Below are 14884 nucleotides of genomic sequence, written 5' to 3' on the forward strand. Positions count from 1 at the left end.
GGAGCTCTGCAGATACACTTAGAGGAGCTCTGCAGATACACTTTTTGCCGGCTTGGAATTATTCTTATTTTCATCCTACTTCTTCTTCTTCTTCATCCTCATCCTCTTCTTCTTCTTCTGAGGATGCGGATGAAGAAGAAGAAGAAGAAGAAGTAGGATGAAAATAAGATTAATTCCAAGCCGGCAAAAAGTGTATCTGCAGAGCTCCTCTAAGTGTATCTGCAGAGCTCCTCTAAGTGTATCTGCAGAATAGAGGAGCTCTGCAGATACACTTTTTGCCGGCTTGGAATTATTCTTATTTTCATCCTACTTCTTCTTCTTCTTCTTCATCCTCATCATCCTCATCCTCTTCTTCTGAGGATGAGGATGAAGAAGAAGAAGAAGAAGAAGTAGGATGAAAATAAGATTAATTCCAAGCCGGCAAAAAGTGTATCTGCAGAGCTCCTCTAAGTGTATCTGCAGAGCTCCTCTAAGTGTATCTGCAGAATAGAGGAGCTCTGCAGATACACTTTTTGCCGGCTTGGAATTATTCTTATTTTCATCCTACTTCTTCTTCTTCTTCATCCTCATCCTCTTCTTCTTCTGAGGATGAGGATGAAGAAGAAGAAGTAGGATGAAAATAAGATTAATTCCAAGCCGGCAAAAAGTGTATCTGCAGAGCTCCTCTAAGTGTATCTGCAGAGCTCCTCTAAGTGTACCTGCAGAATAGAGGAGCTCTGCAGATACACTTTTTGCCGGCTTGGAATTAATCTTATTTTCATCCTACTTCTTCTTCTTCTTCTTCATCCTCATCCTCAGAAGAAGAAGAGGATGAGGATGAAGAAGAAGAAGAAGTAGGATGAAAATAAGAATAATTCCAAGCCGGCAAAAAGTGTATCTGCAGAGCTCCTCTAAGTGTATCTGCAGAGCTCCTCTAAGTGTATCTGCAGAATAGAGGAGCTCTGCAGATACACTTTTTGCCGGCTTGGAATTATTCTTATTTTCATCCTACTTCTTCTTCTTCTTCATCCTCATCCTCTTCTTCTGAGGATGAGGATGAAGAAGAAGAAGAAGAAGTAGGATGAAAATAAGAATAATTCCAAGCCGGCAAAAAGTGTATCTGCAGAGCTCCTCTAAGTGTATCTGCAGAGCTCCTCTAAGTGTATCTGCAGAATAGAGGAGCTCTGCAGATACACTTTTTGCCGGCTTGGAATTATTCTCATTTTCATCCTACTTCTTCTTCTTCTTCATCCTCATCCTCATCCTCTTCTTCTTCTCAGGATGAGGATGAAGAAGAAGAAGAAGAAAAAGTAGGATGAAAATAAGATTAATTCCAAGCCGGCAAAAAGTGTATCTGCAGAGCTCCTCTAAGTGTATCTGCAGAGCTCCTCTAAGTGTATCTGCAGAATAGAGGAGCTCTGCAGATACACTTTTTGCCGGCTTGGAATTATTCTTATTTTCATCCTACTTCTTCTTCTTCTTCATCCTCATCCTCAGAAGAAGAAGGAGAGGATGAGGATGAAGAAGAAGAAGAAGTAGGATGAAAATAAGAATAATTCCAAGCCGGCAAAAAGTGTATCTGCAGAGCTCCTCTAAGTGTATCTGCAGAGCTCCGCTATTTCTGACAGTTCTGTGACATTCACTCCATACAGCGGTTGAAACATTGTATCTATTTGTTTCCATAAATGGATCCATTTATGGAAACAAATAGATACAATGTTTCAACCGCTGTATGGAGTGAATGTCCCAGAAATGTCAGAAATAGGCTATTTCTGACAGTTCTGGGACATTCACTCCATACAGCGGTTTCAACCGCTGTATGGAGTGAATGTCCCAGAACTGTCAGAAATAGCCTATTTCTGACAGTTCTGGGACATTCACTCCATACAGCGGTTTCAACCGCTGTATGGAAGGAATGTCCCAGAACTGTCAGAAATAGTCTATAAATGGATCCATAAATGGATCCATTTATGGAAACAAATAGATACAATGTTTCAACCGCTGTATGGAGTGAATGTCCCAGAACTGTCAGAAATAGTCTATTTCTGACAGTTCTGGGACATTCACTCCATACAGCGGTTTCAACCGCTGTATGGAGTGAATGTCCCAGAACTGTCAGAAATAGCCTATTTCTGACAGTTCTGGGACATTCACTCCATACAGCGGTTTCAACCGCTGTATGGAAGGAATGTCCCAGAACTGTCAGAAATAGTCTATAAATGGATCCATAAATGGATCCATTTATGGAAACAAATAGATACAATGTTTCAACCGCTGTATGGAGTGAATGTCCCAGAACTGTCAGAAATAGTCTATTTCTGACAGTTCTGGGACATTCACTCCATACAGCGGTTTCAACCGCTGTATGGAGTGAATGTCCCAGAACTGTCAGAAATAGACTATTTCTGACAGTTCTGGGACATTCACTCCATACAGCGGTTGAAACATTGTATCTATTTGTTTCCATAAATGGATCCATTTATGGAAACAAATAGATACAATGTTTCAACCGCTGTATGGAGTGAATGTCACAGAACTGTCAGAAATAGCGGAGCTCTGCAGATACACTTAGAGGAGCTCTGCAGATACACTTTTTGCCGGCTTGGAATTATTCTTATTTTCATCCTACTTCTTCTTCATCCTCATCCTCTTCTTCTTCTTCTGAGGATGAGGATGAAGAAGAAGAAGAAGTAGGATGAAAATAAGATTAATTCCAAGCCGGCAAAAAGTGTATCTGCAGAGCTCCTCTAAGTGTATCTGCAGAGCTCCTCTAAGTGTATCTGCAGAATAGAGGAGCTCTGCAGATACACTTTTTGCCGGCTTGGAATTAATCTTATTTTCATCCTACTTCTTCTTCTTCTTCTTCATCCTCATCCTCTTCTTCTTCTTCTGAGGATGAGGATGAAGAAGAAGAAGAAGTAGGATGAAAATAAGATTAATTCCAAGCCGGCAAAAAGTGTATCTGCAGAGCTCCTCTAAGTGTATCTGCAGAGCTCCTCTAAGTGTATCTGCAGAATAGAGGAGCTCTGCAGATACACTTTTTGCCGGCTTGGAATTATTCTTATTTTCATCCTACTTCTTCTTCTTCTTCATCCTCATCCTCTTCTTCTTCTGAGGATGAGGATGAAGAAGAAGAAGAAGAAGTAGGATGAAAATAAGATTAATTCCAAGCCGGCAAAAAGTGTATCTGCAGAGCTCCTCTAAGTGTATCTGCAGAGCTCCTCTAAGTGTATCTGCAGAATAGAGGAGCTCTGCAGATACACTTTTTGCCGGCTTGGAATTATTCTCATTTTCATCCTACTTCTTCTTCTTCTTCTTCTTCATCCTCTTCTTCTTCTTCTGAGGATGAGGATGAGGATGAAGAAGAAGAAAAAGTAGGATGAAAATAAGATTAATTCCAAGCCGGCAAAAAGTGTATCTGCAGAGCTCCTCTAAGTGTATCTGCAGAGCTCCTCTAAGTGTATCTGCAGAATAGAGGAGCTCTGCAGATACACTTTTTGCCGGCTTGGAATTATTCTTATTTTCATCCTACTTCTTCTTCTTCTTCATCCTCATCCTCTTCTTCTTCTTCTGAGGATGAGGATGAAGAAGAAGAAGAAGTAGGATGAAAATAAGATTAATTCCAAGCCGGCAAAAAGTGTATCTGCAGAGCTCCTTTAAGTGTATCTGCAGAGCTCCTCTAAGTGTATCTGCAGAATAGAGGAGCTCTGCAGATACACTTTTTGCCGGCTTGGAATTATTCTCATTTTCATCCTACTTCTTCTTCTTCTTCTTCTTCATCCTCATCCTCATCCTCATCCTCTTCTTCTTCTGAGGATGAGGATGAAGAAGAAGAAGAAAAAGTAGGATGAAAATAAGATTAATTCCAAGCCGGCAAAAAGTGTATCTGCAGAGCTCCTCTAAGTGTATCTGCAGAGCTCCTCTAAGTGTATCTGCAGAATAGAGGAGCTCTGCAGATACACTTTTTGCCGGCTTGGAATTATTCTTATTTTCATCCTACTTCTTCTTCTTCTTCTTCATCCTCATCCTCAGAAGAAGAAGAAGAGGATGAGGATGAGGATGAAGAAGAAGAAGAAGTAGGATGAAAATAAGAATAATTCCAAGCCGGCAAAAAGTGTATCTGCAGAGCTCCTCTATTCTGCAGATACACTTAGAGGAGCTCTGCAGATACACTTTTTGCCGGCTTGGAATTATTCTTATTTTCATCCTACTTCTTCTTCTTCATCCTCATCCTCTTCTTCTTCTTCTGAGGATGAGGATGAAGAAGAAGAAGGAGAAGAAGAAGTAGGATGAAAATAAGATTAATTCCAAGCCGGCAAAAAGTGTATCTGCAGAATAGAGGAGCTCTGCAGATACACTTTTTGCCGGCTTGGAATTCTTCTTATTTTCATCCTACTTCTTCTTCTCCTTCTTCTTCATCCTCATCCTCTTCTTCTGAGGATGAGGATGAGGATGAAGAAGAAGAAGAAGAAGAAGTAGGATGAAAATAAGAATTCCAAACCGGCAAAAAGTGTATGTGCAGAGTTCCTCTATTTCTGACAGTTCTCTGACAGTTCCTTCACATGTACAGCGGTTGAAACATTTGTATCCTAAATGGAAACTAATAGATACAATGTTTCAACCGCTGTACATGTGAAGGAACTGTCAGAGAAATGTCAGAAATAGCGGAGCTCTCTGCAGGGACACTTTTGCCGGCTGATCGGGAAAAATCCGATTCGCGCACCCGAAGTAGGCAAATATTCGGATTCGACGCGAATCGAATTTTTCCTGAAATTCGTATCGAATTCCGGTTCGCCTGGTTCGATTCGCTCATCTCTAATTGTTATTATGGGTTCCGGTGCCAAATCCCAAGGATGGGTTTACTTTAAAACCTTTCCTCAGAGCATTATGGAAACTGCAATGGCAACTTCTATTCTTCAAATGCTAATTACCTAGCTATAATGTTTACCCTTTGGCTTCCATACTTTGTGCTGCATATCTACTGACCTACCTTCAAGTAGCATCTTTTAGAAGGGGGTTGACAATGGAAACCTGAATGTTGCTTTCAGAAACGTTTTCCTTCAGGGCTTGTTTTTTTTTTTATTATTGTGTATATTATTATTCCTATTAAAGATGTATGTAGTGTCAACATTTTGCACATCGCTTTACATTTATGGCAGACCGTATAGTTACGATATGATTCAATACAAAAGGAATCAGAGGGCCCTGCTCATTAGAATTTATAATCTAAAAGCATTTAACTGCAATCCCTGCATTCATCATGCAGTTTCTCATATTTATTTGTATGCATTTTCAGTGTGTTTGCGGTGCTTTTTTAGACATTATTTGTTTTTTTGGAGTTTTTTTAGTTGTATGTGTGTTTGAAAAAGTGCCATGACAAAGTATATCTACTCCTTGAAATTTTCCACATTTTGTCATGTTACAAACAAAAACATGTATTTTATTGGTATTTTGTGTGATAGACCAACACAAAGTGGAACATAATTGTGAAGTGGAAGGAAAATGATGAATGGTTTTCAAATGTTTTTACAAATTAATATCTGAAAAGTGTGGCGTGCATTTGTATTCAGCCCCCCTGAGTCAATACTTTGTAGAACCACCTTTCACTGCAATTACAGCTGAAAGTCTTTTTGGGTATGTCTCTACAGCTTTGCATATCTGGAGAATGACATTTTTGCCCATTCTTCTTTGCAAAATAGCTCAAGCTCTGTCAGATTGGCATCTGTGAACAGCAGTTTTCAAGTCTTGCCACAGATTCTCAATTGGATTTACGTCTGGACTTTGACTAAGCCAATCTAACACATGAATATGCTTCGATCTAAACTATTCCATTGTAGCTCTGGCTGTATGTTTTGGGTCATTGGCCTGCTGGAAGGTGCACCTCCACCCCATTGTCAAGTGTTTTGTAGACTTTAAGAGGTTTTCTTCTAAGATTGTCCAGTATTTGGCTCCATCCATCTTCCTATCAACTCTGACCAGCTTCCCTGTCTCTGCTGAAGAACGGTGGGGATGGTGTATTCAGGGTGATGTGCAGTGTTAGTTTTCCGCCACACATAGCATTTTGCTTTTAGGCAAATTTTGGTCTCATCTGACCAAAGCACCTTCTTCAACATGTTTGCTGTGTCCCCCTCATGGCTTCTTGCAAACTGCAAACAGGACTTCTTATGGATTTCTTCCAAGAATGGCTTTCTTTTTGCCACTCTTCCATAAAGGCTAGATTTGTGGAGTGCACAACTAATACTTGTCCCATGGACAGATTCTCCCTCCTGAGCTGTGGATCTCTGCAGCTCCTTCAGAGTTACCATGGGCCTCTTGGCCACTTCTCTGATTAATGCTCTCCTTGCCGAGCCTGTCATTTTACGTGGACAGCCATGTCTTGGTAGGTTTGCAGTTGTGCCATAGTCTTTCCATTTTTGGATGATGGATTGAACAGTGCTCCGTGAGATGTTCAAAGTTTGGGATATTTTTTTATAACATAACCCTGCTTTAATCTTCTCCACAGCTTTATCCCTGACCTGTCTGATGTGTTCCTTGGCCTTCATGATGCTGTTTGTTGTAATGTTCTCTAACAAACCTCTGAGGTCTTTACAGAGCAGCTGTATGTATAATGAGATTAAATTGCACACAGGTGGACTCTGTTTACTAATTAGGTGACTTCTGAAGGCAATTGGTTCCACTAGATTTTAGTTAGAGGTATCAGAGTAAAGGAGGCTGAATACAAATGCACACTACACCTTTCAGATATTTATTTGTAAAACATTTTTTAAACTATCATTTTCCTTCCACTTCACAATTATGTGCCACTTTGTGTTGATCTATCACATAAAATCCCAATAAAATACATTTACATTTTTGGCTGTAACATGACAAAATGTGGAAAAGTTCAATGTGTATGAATACTTTTTCAATGCACTGTATGTGTAATCTGGTACATTTACAGTGTTCAGCATAAATGAGTACATCCTAACAAATTTGCCAGAAAACCTTTACTTTCCTTTCACAATCAACATTTTCTATGGGACACTATACTACAAATACTCCCACAAATGCGGGCCATTGATTGCAAACAAGATTTGTTCATTTGTACACACAAAGAAGTATTTTTCCTACCAAATTCATTCAACACCATGTTGCAAAAATGAATACACCCCAAAGAAAAACTAAGGAACAAAGCTAAATTTTAGAAAACAAAATCCTAATTAATGATAATTACACTCACTGAAAGTTGAATTCATGTTAAACAGGTGTACAGCAGACAGTTGATTATAAAAGGGCATTACTTAACAAAGCAAACCCCTTCGCATTTCATGCTGTCAGCAATGGAGCTACATGGAAGAGAAATGTCACAAGGCCTTAGAAAGAAAATAATTTCTTTACGCAAGAAGGGTGAAGGCTACAAGAAGATCAGCAAAGCTTTACTTATCAGTCAGAATACTGTAGCAAAAGTGATACAAAAATTTAAGAAAGATGGTACTGCAAAAATCTCATAGAGACATCCAGGCCATCCACAGAAGTTAACACCCTGACAGGAGTGTCTTCTGATGAGAAGGATTTAAGAAAATCGTCATGCAAGTTCACTGCACTTAGCTAAAGAAGTAAAAAGCCAAACTGGGGTGATTGATTCCCATGACACAATACAGCGTACACTGCAGAGGAATGGCATACATGGGTGTCATCCACGAAGGAAGCCTCTCCTAAAACCCATGCATAAAAAAGCCTGCTTAGAATTTTCCTGGGTCCATGCTGAAAAAGATGATTACTGGGACTCTGTACTCTGGAGTGAAGAGACCAAAGATAAATGTTTTTGAAACTGATGACTTCAAAACTGTATGGTGTTGAAAAGATGAGGAGTACAAAGAAAAATGCATGGTGCCTACAGTAAAACATGGTGGCAGTGTCCTTCTGTGGGGCTGCATGAGTGCTGCTGGTGTCGGGGAGCTGCATTTAATTGATGGTATCATGAATTCACAGATGTACTTCTCTATATTGAAAGAGAAGATGCTACCGTCACTCCATACCCTCGGTCGTTGTGCACTTTTCCAACATGACAATGATCCAAAACACACAGCTAAGGCCACTATTGCATTTCTGAAGAAGAACAGGGTGAAAAGTAATTCAGTATGTCTTTTCGAACATCTATGGGGAATTCTGAAGAGACAAGTTTAGCATCACTCTCCATCCAGCATCCAGGCTCTAAAAGAGGTCGTTCTTGAAGAATGGAAAAAGATGTTACAATATGTCACCAACTCGTTCATTCCATGCCTAGAAGACTTGTTGCTGTCCTTACAAATCACAGGGGTCATACAAAATACTAGATGTAGTAGTTTTTGTTGTGGGGTGTATTCATTTTTGCATCAACTAATTTGAGTAAAACTGAAGATTTTGTAATCTAAGTTTTATATTTACCTTTCATGTAAGGAGCTAAACAAATGTCCTATAAAACTCAGTTTTGTTAAAATGTTTAAATTGTTCTTGTGTTCATTGAGATATTGATTAAATTCTTACTTTTCAAAAGGGGTGCACTCATTTATGCTGAGCACTGTACATGTAAAATAAAACATGCTGTCCTTTTTTTTTTTTTTTTCTTTATTAAGGTATATAAGAAGTAGATAGTTACAAAACAGGGCCTGTTGGGCATTACCAGGCCTGAAAAGTACATAGTAACATAACCTCAATTAGAATAGACCGCTAAAACAACAGCAAATATCCTCTCACTGTTAGTAACCTGACAAGGAGAAGTGTATCGGGGGGCACAATATGAAGAAGCCCTGCAGAGCAAGTAAACTACCCAGTGTATAAGTATGAAGTACCGAACCAGGGCAATGGACCCATCAGATTAAGATAAGGAGGAGGGCAACAACATCACAACAGAAAGAATAAAGTCAGCAGTGTTCGTAGAATTAACCCAGATATCCCACACTTTCTTAGGACAGCCTCGAGATATATATGTTGCTTTCTATAAAGGTATCACGAGTTGACTAAAAATGGCCAGTAATCTATTGACGGCGCTATGATGCCTTCCAGTTCAGAATAACTGCCTTTCTTGCATAAAACAAAAGAAGGCCCAGAAAAGTTCTGGTTGCCCTGGAATTGGCTAGTGGTTCTACCAAACCAGAATAGTGCAAAGGAATAGAAGTGGTGGTAAGGTGAGTAATAAAGGAACTACAGAAGTCCAGTATTTGCAAAGATGAGGACACGCCCATAGAATATGTAGTCATGTATAGTCAACTGACTCACTCATACATCGCCAGCAGATAAAAGAGACACTTGGATAAATTCTGTGAAGCCTCAGGTAAAAGCTTGTACTGAATCAGTTGATCCCTTGCCAATACTAGCTGAAGGAAGGGGTACTCCCAAATCTCCACCTTGTCTTCAACGTCCAGGTCTAATACCTTCTCTCGCCACTTATATTGCAGGGACTCAAAACCTTTATTTACAGAAGGTTGGAAGGCCTTGTAGATATTTGAGAGTGGTTTGGTGAGATCAGGGTCTCTCAGCAGCTCCTCTAAAGGGGAGAAAGGAAGCGTTAATGGAGAGGCCCCAAACTACTGAGAATAGGCATGGCAGAGCTGTAGGTACCTGAACAGAGGAAAGTTAGGAAGATTAAACTGTACTTTTAGGTGTTCAAAAGTTTTCAAAGTGATCCCTTCACAAATGTGTTCCACAGTCTTGATCCCAATAGCAGCCCAAATGGAGGGATCCAGCACGGTTAAAAATTCAGACAATCTAGGGTTGAACCATAATGGAGTAACAGGAGACCAGCAAGTCATGGTTGCTGTCCATTTAGAATTAGTCAGTAGCCAAGCTCTAACCACTACCTCATAGAATGAGTGAGGAGACTTAAGACCTTTATATGGAAGATGTCGAAGTGCCTCATAGGAGCCAAGGGAAATTGTTTCCAACTCAACCGCAGCATTGGAATCATCTGAGATCAACAAGTTGTGGGCGTGGGAGAGTAGAACAGCTAGATAGTAAGATTACAAGTCAGAACATGCCAGGCCCCCTTGAGTCCATGGCCTGCAAAGAATTGCCAAACCAATTCTAGGAGGATGCGTTTCCCAAAGGAAAGTGAATAGCTGAGAGTTAAATTGCTGGAAAACCAATTGTGAGATCCAAACCAGGGAATGACGAAGGCCCAGCAGGATTTTCATTTTGACGTGATTGATTTGACCAATCAACAATAAAGGCAGGCTACTCCACGCCTTTAGTTTTTACTTCGCAGTAGCAAGAAGGGTGTTGAGATTCAAGTGCAATACTGTTGGACATCAGAGGAAATATTGATACCAAGGTACCTAAGAGAATTTGTCCATTGAAGGCGGAGAACAGGGTCAGCTGGCGCACGTGCTCTGGGATCAATGAGGAGGATGAGGGACAGTTCACACGAAGTCCAAATACAGTAGCAAAATGGGAAGGAAGACAAAGAGCTTCCTACAAAGAGGTATTTGGGTAATTTAGGAAAAGGACTAAATCATCTGCATACAAAGCCACTTTCTCAGTAATGGTACCCACTTGAATCCCCTCCACGTTACATGCTGTACTTTTTAAAACTGATATGAAAGCACCACAATTGTGAAAAATAATTGAAATACATTTTTCTTGCGTATGCAATTGTACTGCGTTTAAAAAAAGCTGCACAGCATCTGGCGTAAATAAGCCCTTAAATCCAGACTATGGTCAAATTGGTTTGTTAAGTTTAGGATGGCGTATGCAAGTGGTATAGCCTGTGTTATGTTTTTTTTTTAATTGTTGTCCGTGTCCTCACTGGGGAGATTTCCCTTCATGTTAGATGTGGTTACATGGGAATGGTTAGCACTATACTTCTGTTGGGGTGATTTACCCTCACATTTCTGGGAAAATGTCTCTTTTTTTTGGGGTATAACTTTACAAGTATAGCCAAAAAAACTATTAATAAATAGTTTCTGCTACTGAATTCAAGAATTGGGGGTGGTGAATAAAAATTGTCATATGCCCAGTAACACATAAACCCCAGATATATTTTTTTTGTTTGATTATCAAGCCACTGCTGTGCAAAAGATTCCCATGCACCATGTATTTGGTACCATTTCATATTTAACCTTTACAAATTACAATTTTCTAGTATATTTTCAGTCACTTCAGATACTTTTCTACATGGCCTTTCTGTCTGTTTTGTATAATTTATATAAATTAATTCTGTGATGTGAGAAACAAGATCACTATGCCACAGAGTAGTCTAAAACATTGCAGAAATATTTGCATTTTATAGTCACACTACAGAGCTGTAGGTTCCCTTTAAATTCACTGACATTATATTGCCTTCCTTTTGCTCTCCCACCACTGCTTTCATCCGTTGAGTCTAAGCAAAGCTCAGTCTTGATTTTTCAATTGCACAGAATCAGAAGCTCTGGATGGGGTTTTATGTGGATAATTATTCAATATGGCAGCGTCCATATTCAACTACATTGTGGAACTAATTCAGAGATAGACAGCCATAATGCTAATATGCTATTTAATTATTGTTCTGCTGCATGTACAGGTACTGTTTCCATGGGGATAAATTATCTTTTTGTTTGCATGTTTATGTTCATATTTGTTAAATTTGGTAAATGTTTGTCACATTTATTTGTGTAATGTTTACTCTTTATATATTTATCTAACTTTAAAAAATACATTGGTTATCTTTTCACACTGAATAAATCCATCTAAATGTTCAGATCATCATTTCAATATACATCATTTGTTTTGAATTAGGCTAGGCCAGAGATAATCCCACCAGATGAGTCTGATTTGGCTGAAGAAGAAGAGGAAAAGGAAGTGGACCTTTCTGTACCTGGCTCCTCATATATAAAACTAATGGCAGTAACTCCTTCACCTGTATTACCAGGTAAGAAATTCCTCTCTGCCTCTAAGGAATAAAAATAAATTCATCTACCATGATTTGCAGTCCATTTCTCAAAGTTATCTTTAAAGCTGCTCTAACAGTTGCAGAGGTCACATAGCAAACCCCATGGGGGTTCATAGCAGCACATTGAATCACAGTCACATTAAAATTACTTTATTGTAGGCAGTGATACAGAGATAGAAAGGGAAATGAGAACTGCATCTAACATTAAAATGCCTTCTTGTTCTGTTTCAAATTAAAGTGCACAAAGCCACTTTATAGCCATTTTATACCAATGTGTCTTTTGACAATATATGCGGAGAAAGCTTTCGACAAGGTGAGCTGGAGGTTTTTACAGCTCTCCCAGTCACACACCCAGTCTAGGACCTAATATGTTAGCCTGTATAATGGCTCTCTATTCACACCCTTCTGCTATAATTCGAATAAATGGTTCCCTTTACCCTGTTTTTGAAATTAGAAATGGTACCCGTCCGGTATGTTCGCTTTCTCCCCTTTTTTTACTTCTTAACAATGTTATATCTTTCTGTGGCATTACATCAAAATCCTAACATAAATGGCTTTCATATAGGAAGTCACCATGCAAAATGTGCATTTTTTGTGAATGCTCTTCTCTATGTGACATGCCCCCATCTTTCTATGCCCTCTATCTTACAAGATTTTTTAGCAGTTTGGTCTTTACAGTAATTTTAAGCTGAACCTTTCTAAGTCTGAGACATTAAATGTCTCACTATCTTCAACTCTGTTACAACAAATAAGTCTTAATTTTTAAAGTGGTTGTAAAGGCTCAAGTTTCTTCCTACATGCATACTATGCATGAAGGTAAAAAAACCTGTGCGCAGCAGCCCCCCTGCCCCCACAATATTTACCTCAGCCCCATCTCGGATCAGCGGTGTGCACGAGAGCAGCGGTTCTCCAGGGACTCTTCCTCCACATTGGCTGAGACAGCAGCAGGAGCCATTGGCTTCCGCTACTGTCAGTCACAGCCAGTGAGAGCACGGGGGGGGGGGGGGAATTGGGCCTAGCTGCTTGCTATGGGGGCACTTGGCAGGAGAGAGAGGCCAGGAGCATAGGCAGGGGACCCGAGAAGAGGAGGAACAGGGCTGTTCTATGCAAAACTATTGCACAGAGCAGGTAAGTATGATGTTTGTTACTTTTTTAAAAATCTGCCTTTAATATCACTTTAAGATATGCTTCCCCTCTATACGATATCTTGGAACTCACATTCCTACAGATCTATCACAAATTTTCTCTTTGAACTCTCTTAATATGTTAAATAAAGTCCAAATAGAACTTAAGGCTTAGTCAGCAAAACACCTGTCATGGTTATGTATGATCAATGTCATTAAGCAGGATGTCCTCCTGAGGTTCCTCTTTATTTTCCAGACATTACCAATTGCTATCCCGATTATGTATTTTAAAACACTACAACAACTGCTTACTGCTTTTATTTGGAAAAATAATCGTCCCTAAATATGTTACAAAACACTATCACTTCCGAAGACTAAGAGAGGGGCGAGTGCCCCTGATGTGACATTATATTATTACTCATCGATAATCGCAAGAGTAATAGACTGGTTTCATCATTTACATACAATATTATGGGTTTAGCTGGAAAGAGCAATGGCTTCATATTTACAGGCTCTACCTTGGGTTTTCCCCAATCTTAGGAAGAACCTTTAAACCTTCCTAGATCTAACGAAACAAACTTTTGTTACCTGGGACCAGATTATCCATAAAAATCAGGTTTCACACTATATATGTCCTTTGGCACTTTTTTTCCCCTGCTGAATGAGCTCTGGCCTTCGACCCATGGCTCGAGGGTACCCACTGTAAAATAGAAACGGTGATACAAAATGAACCTAGCCGTATTTCTATAGGAGCAAGTCCATTGGAGCCCAGAGCCATGGACCATATGACATGAGACATCAACTTTGTTCATTTCTGCAATCTATTCCAAATGTTCAACAGATTCAAACACAATCTACCCCACTAGAGGCCTTTTTCTTCAAGATACTCTACCTCCTTATATCTGTAATTTATTCAGTCTGCAGTCTCAGTCTCATACTTCTTTTCCATCATATACGACTACCTGGGAAAAAGAGCTTAGTACTAACATTACAGAAGAATGGAATGCATATTTCATCTTAACTCAAAGACCGTCCTTAGCCAAGAAACCACAAGAGAAGGATTTTAAGCTGATTACCAGATGGTATGAATGTCCAGAAACCCTGAATCATGTTTGTCCCACCATCCCTGATACCTGCTAGCATTGCCATAGAGTCAAGGGGACTATGACCCATATTTGTTGGGAATGTCCTTTTATTAAAATGTTTGGGAACGGATCATTGATTTGTACTATAAGCTAACGGGGACCCAAGTTGCTAATACGTCAAAGTGGTATTACTGTCTCTCATTCTGGGCCCTATTAAATCAGCTAATAAAGACATTTCTTAAGACATTTCCTTTCGTCAAGAAGAGCTGTAATTTTTTGACATTGAAATTCTAGTGTGATACCATCAATGGCAGAATGGGTGGTGGAATTAGTTTGCATTTGGGATCTTGAACATCTTCCTTGTCAAGGGAAAATGATAAAACAGTTTTTAAGTATATGGACCCCATGACTCTCTTTTTGCCACTCTCCAGAGTTCATGGCCTGGGTTACCAAATGATAAAAAAATAACAGTATGGCTCTGTGTCGAGACATCGCCACTCCCCCTTCCTTTGTTTAATTTGTTTCCCCCTTCCCACTTTTCCCCTTTTTTTTCTTATTTTTCTTTTCTTTTTTTTTCTCCCTTTTTCCTTTTTTATTTATGTAGTTTATTTTGATAGATATAATTTTTGTCGAACATTGAGGTTTTCCCTTTTTGTTTGGAAAGACATGGTTCTATATAAAATCTTGAATCTTCCAGGAGTAGATATCTTTACCTCATTAAATATAAGGAATGTTCGCAACTGTTAAAGTATAAGGAATGTTATTCTTAAATATAGCTTAAAACATAAATTTTAAGGATCATGGCATAATAA

At 39.3% G+C, this 14884-nt stretch overlaps 1 protein-coding gene across 1 annotated transcript in view; it reads left to right on the forward strand.

Moving 5' to 3' along the window:
- Nucleotides 1-14884, forward strand: part of FOCAD (focadhesin) — a gene marked incomplete at its 3' end in the record, with an annotated part of 239052 nt that overhangs the window by 168608 nt on the left and 55560 nt on the right. Inside the window, exon 19 of the mRNA XM_089662672.1 lies at nucleotides 11710-11842. Coding sequence (XP_089518798.1) covers nucleotides 11710-11842 — 133 coding nt within the window. The remainder of the gene's footprint in view (nucleotides 1-11709; nucleotides 11843-14884) is intronic.

This window comes from Staurois parvus, unplaced genomic scaffold, assembly GCF_062004578.1.
Source record: "Staurois parvus isolate SC_StPar_1 unplaced genomic scaffold, SC_StPar_1.0 ptg001518l, whole genome shotgun sequence".
Taxonomy (NCBI): Eukaryota; Metazoa; Chordata; class Amphibia; order Anura; family Ranidae; genus Staurois; species Staurois parvus.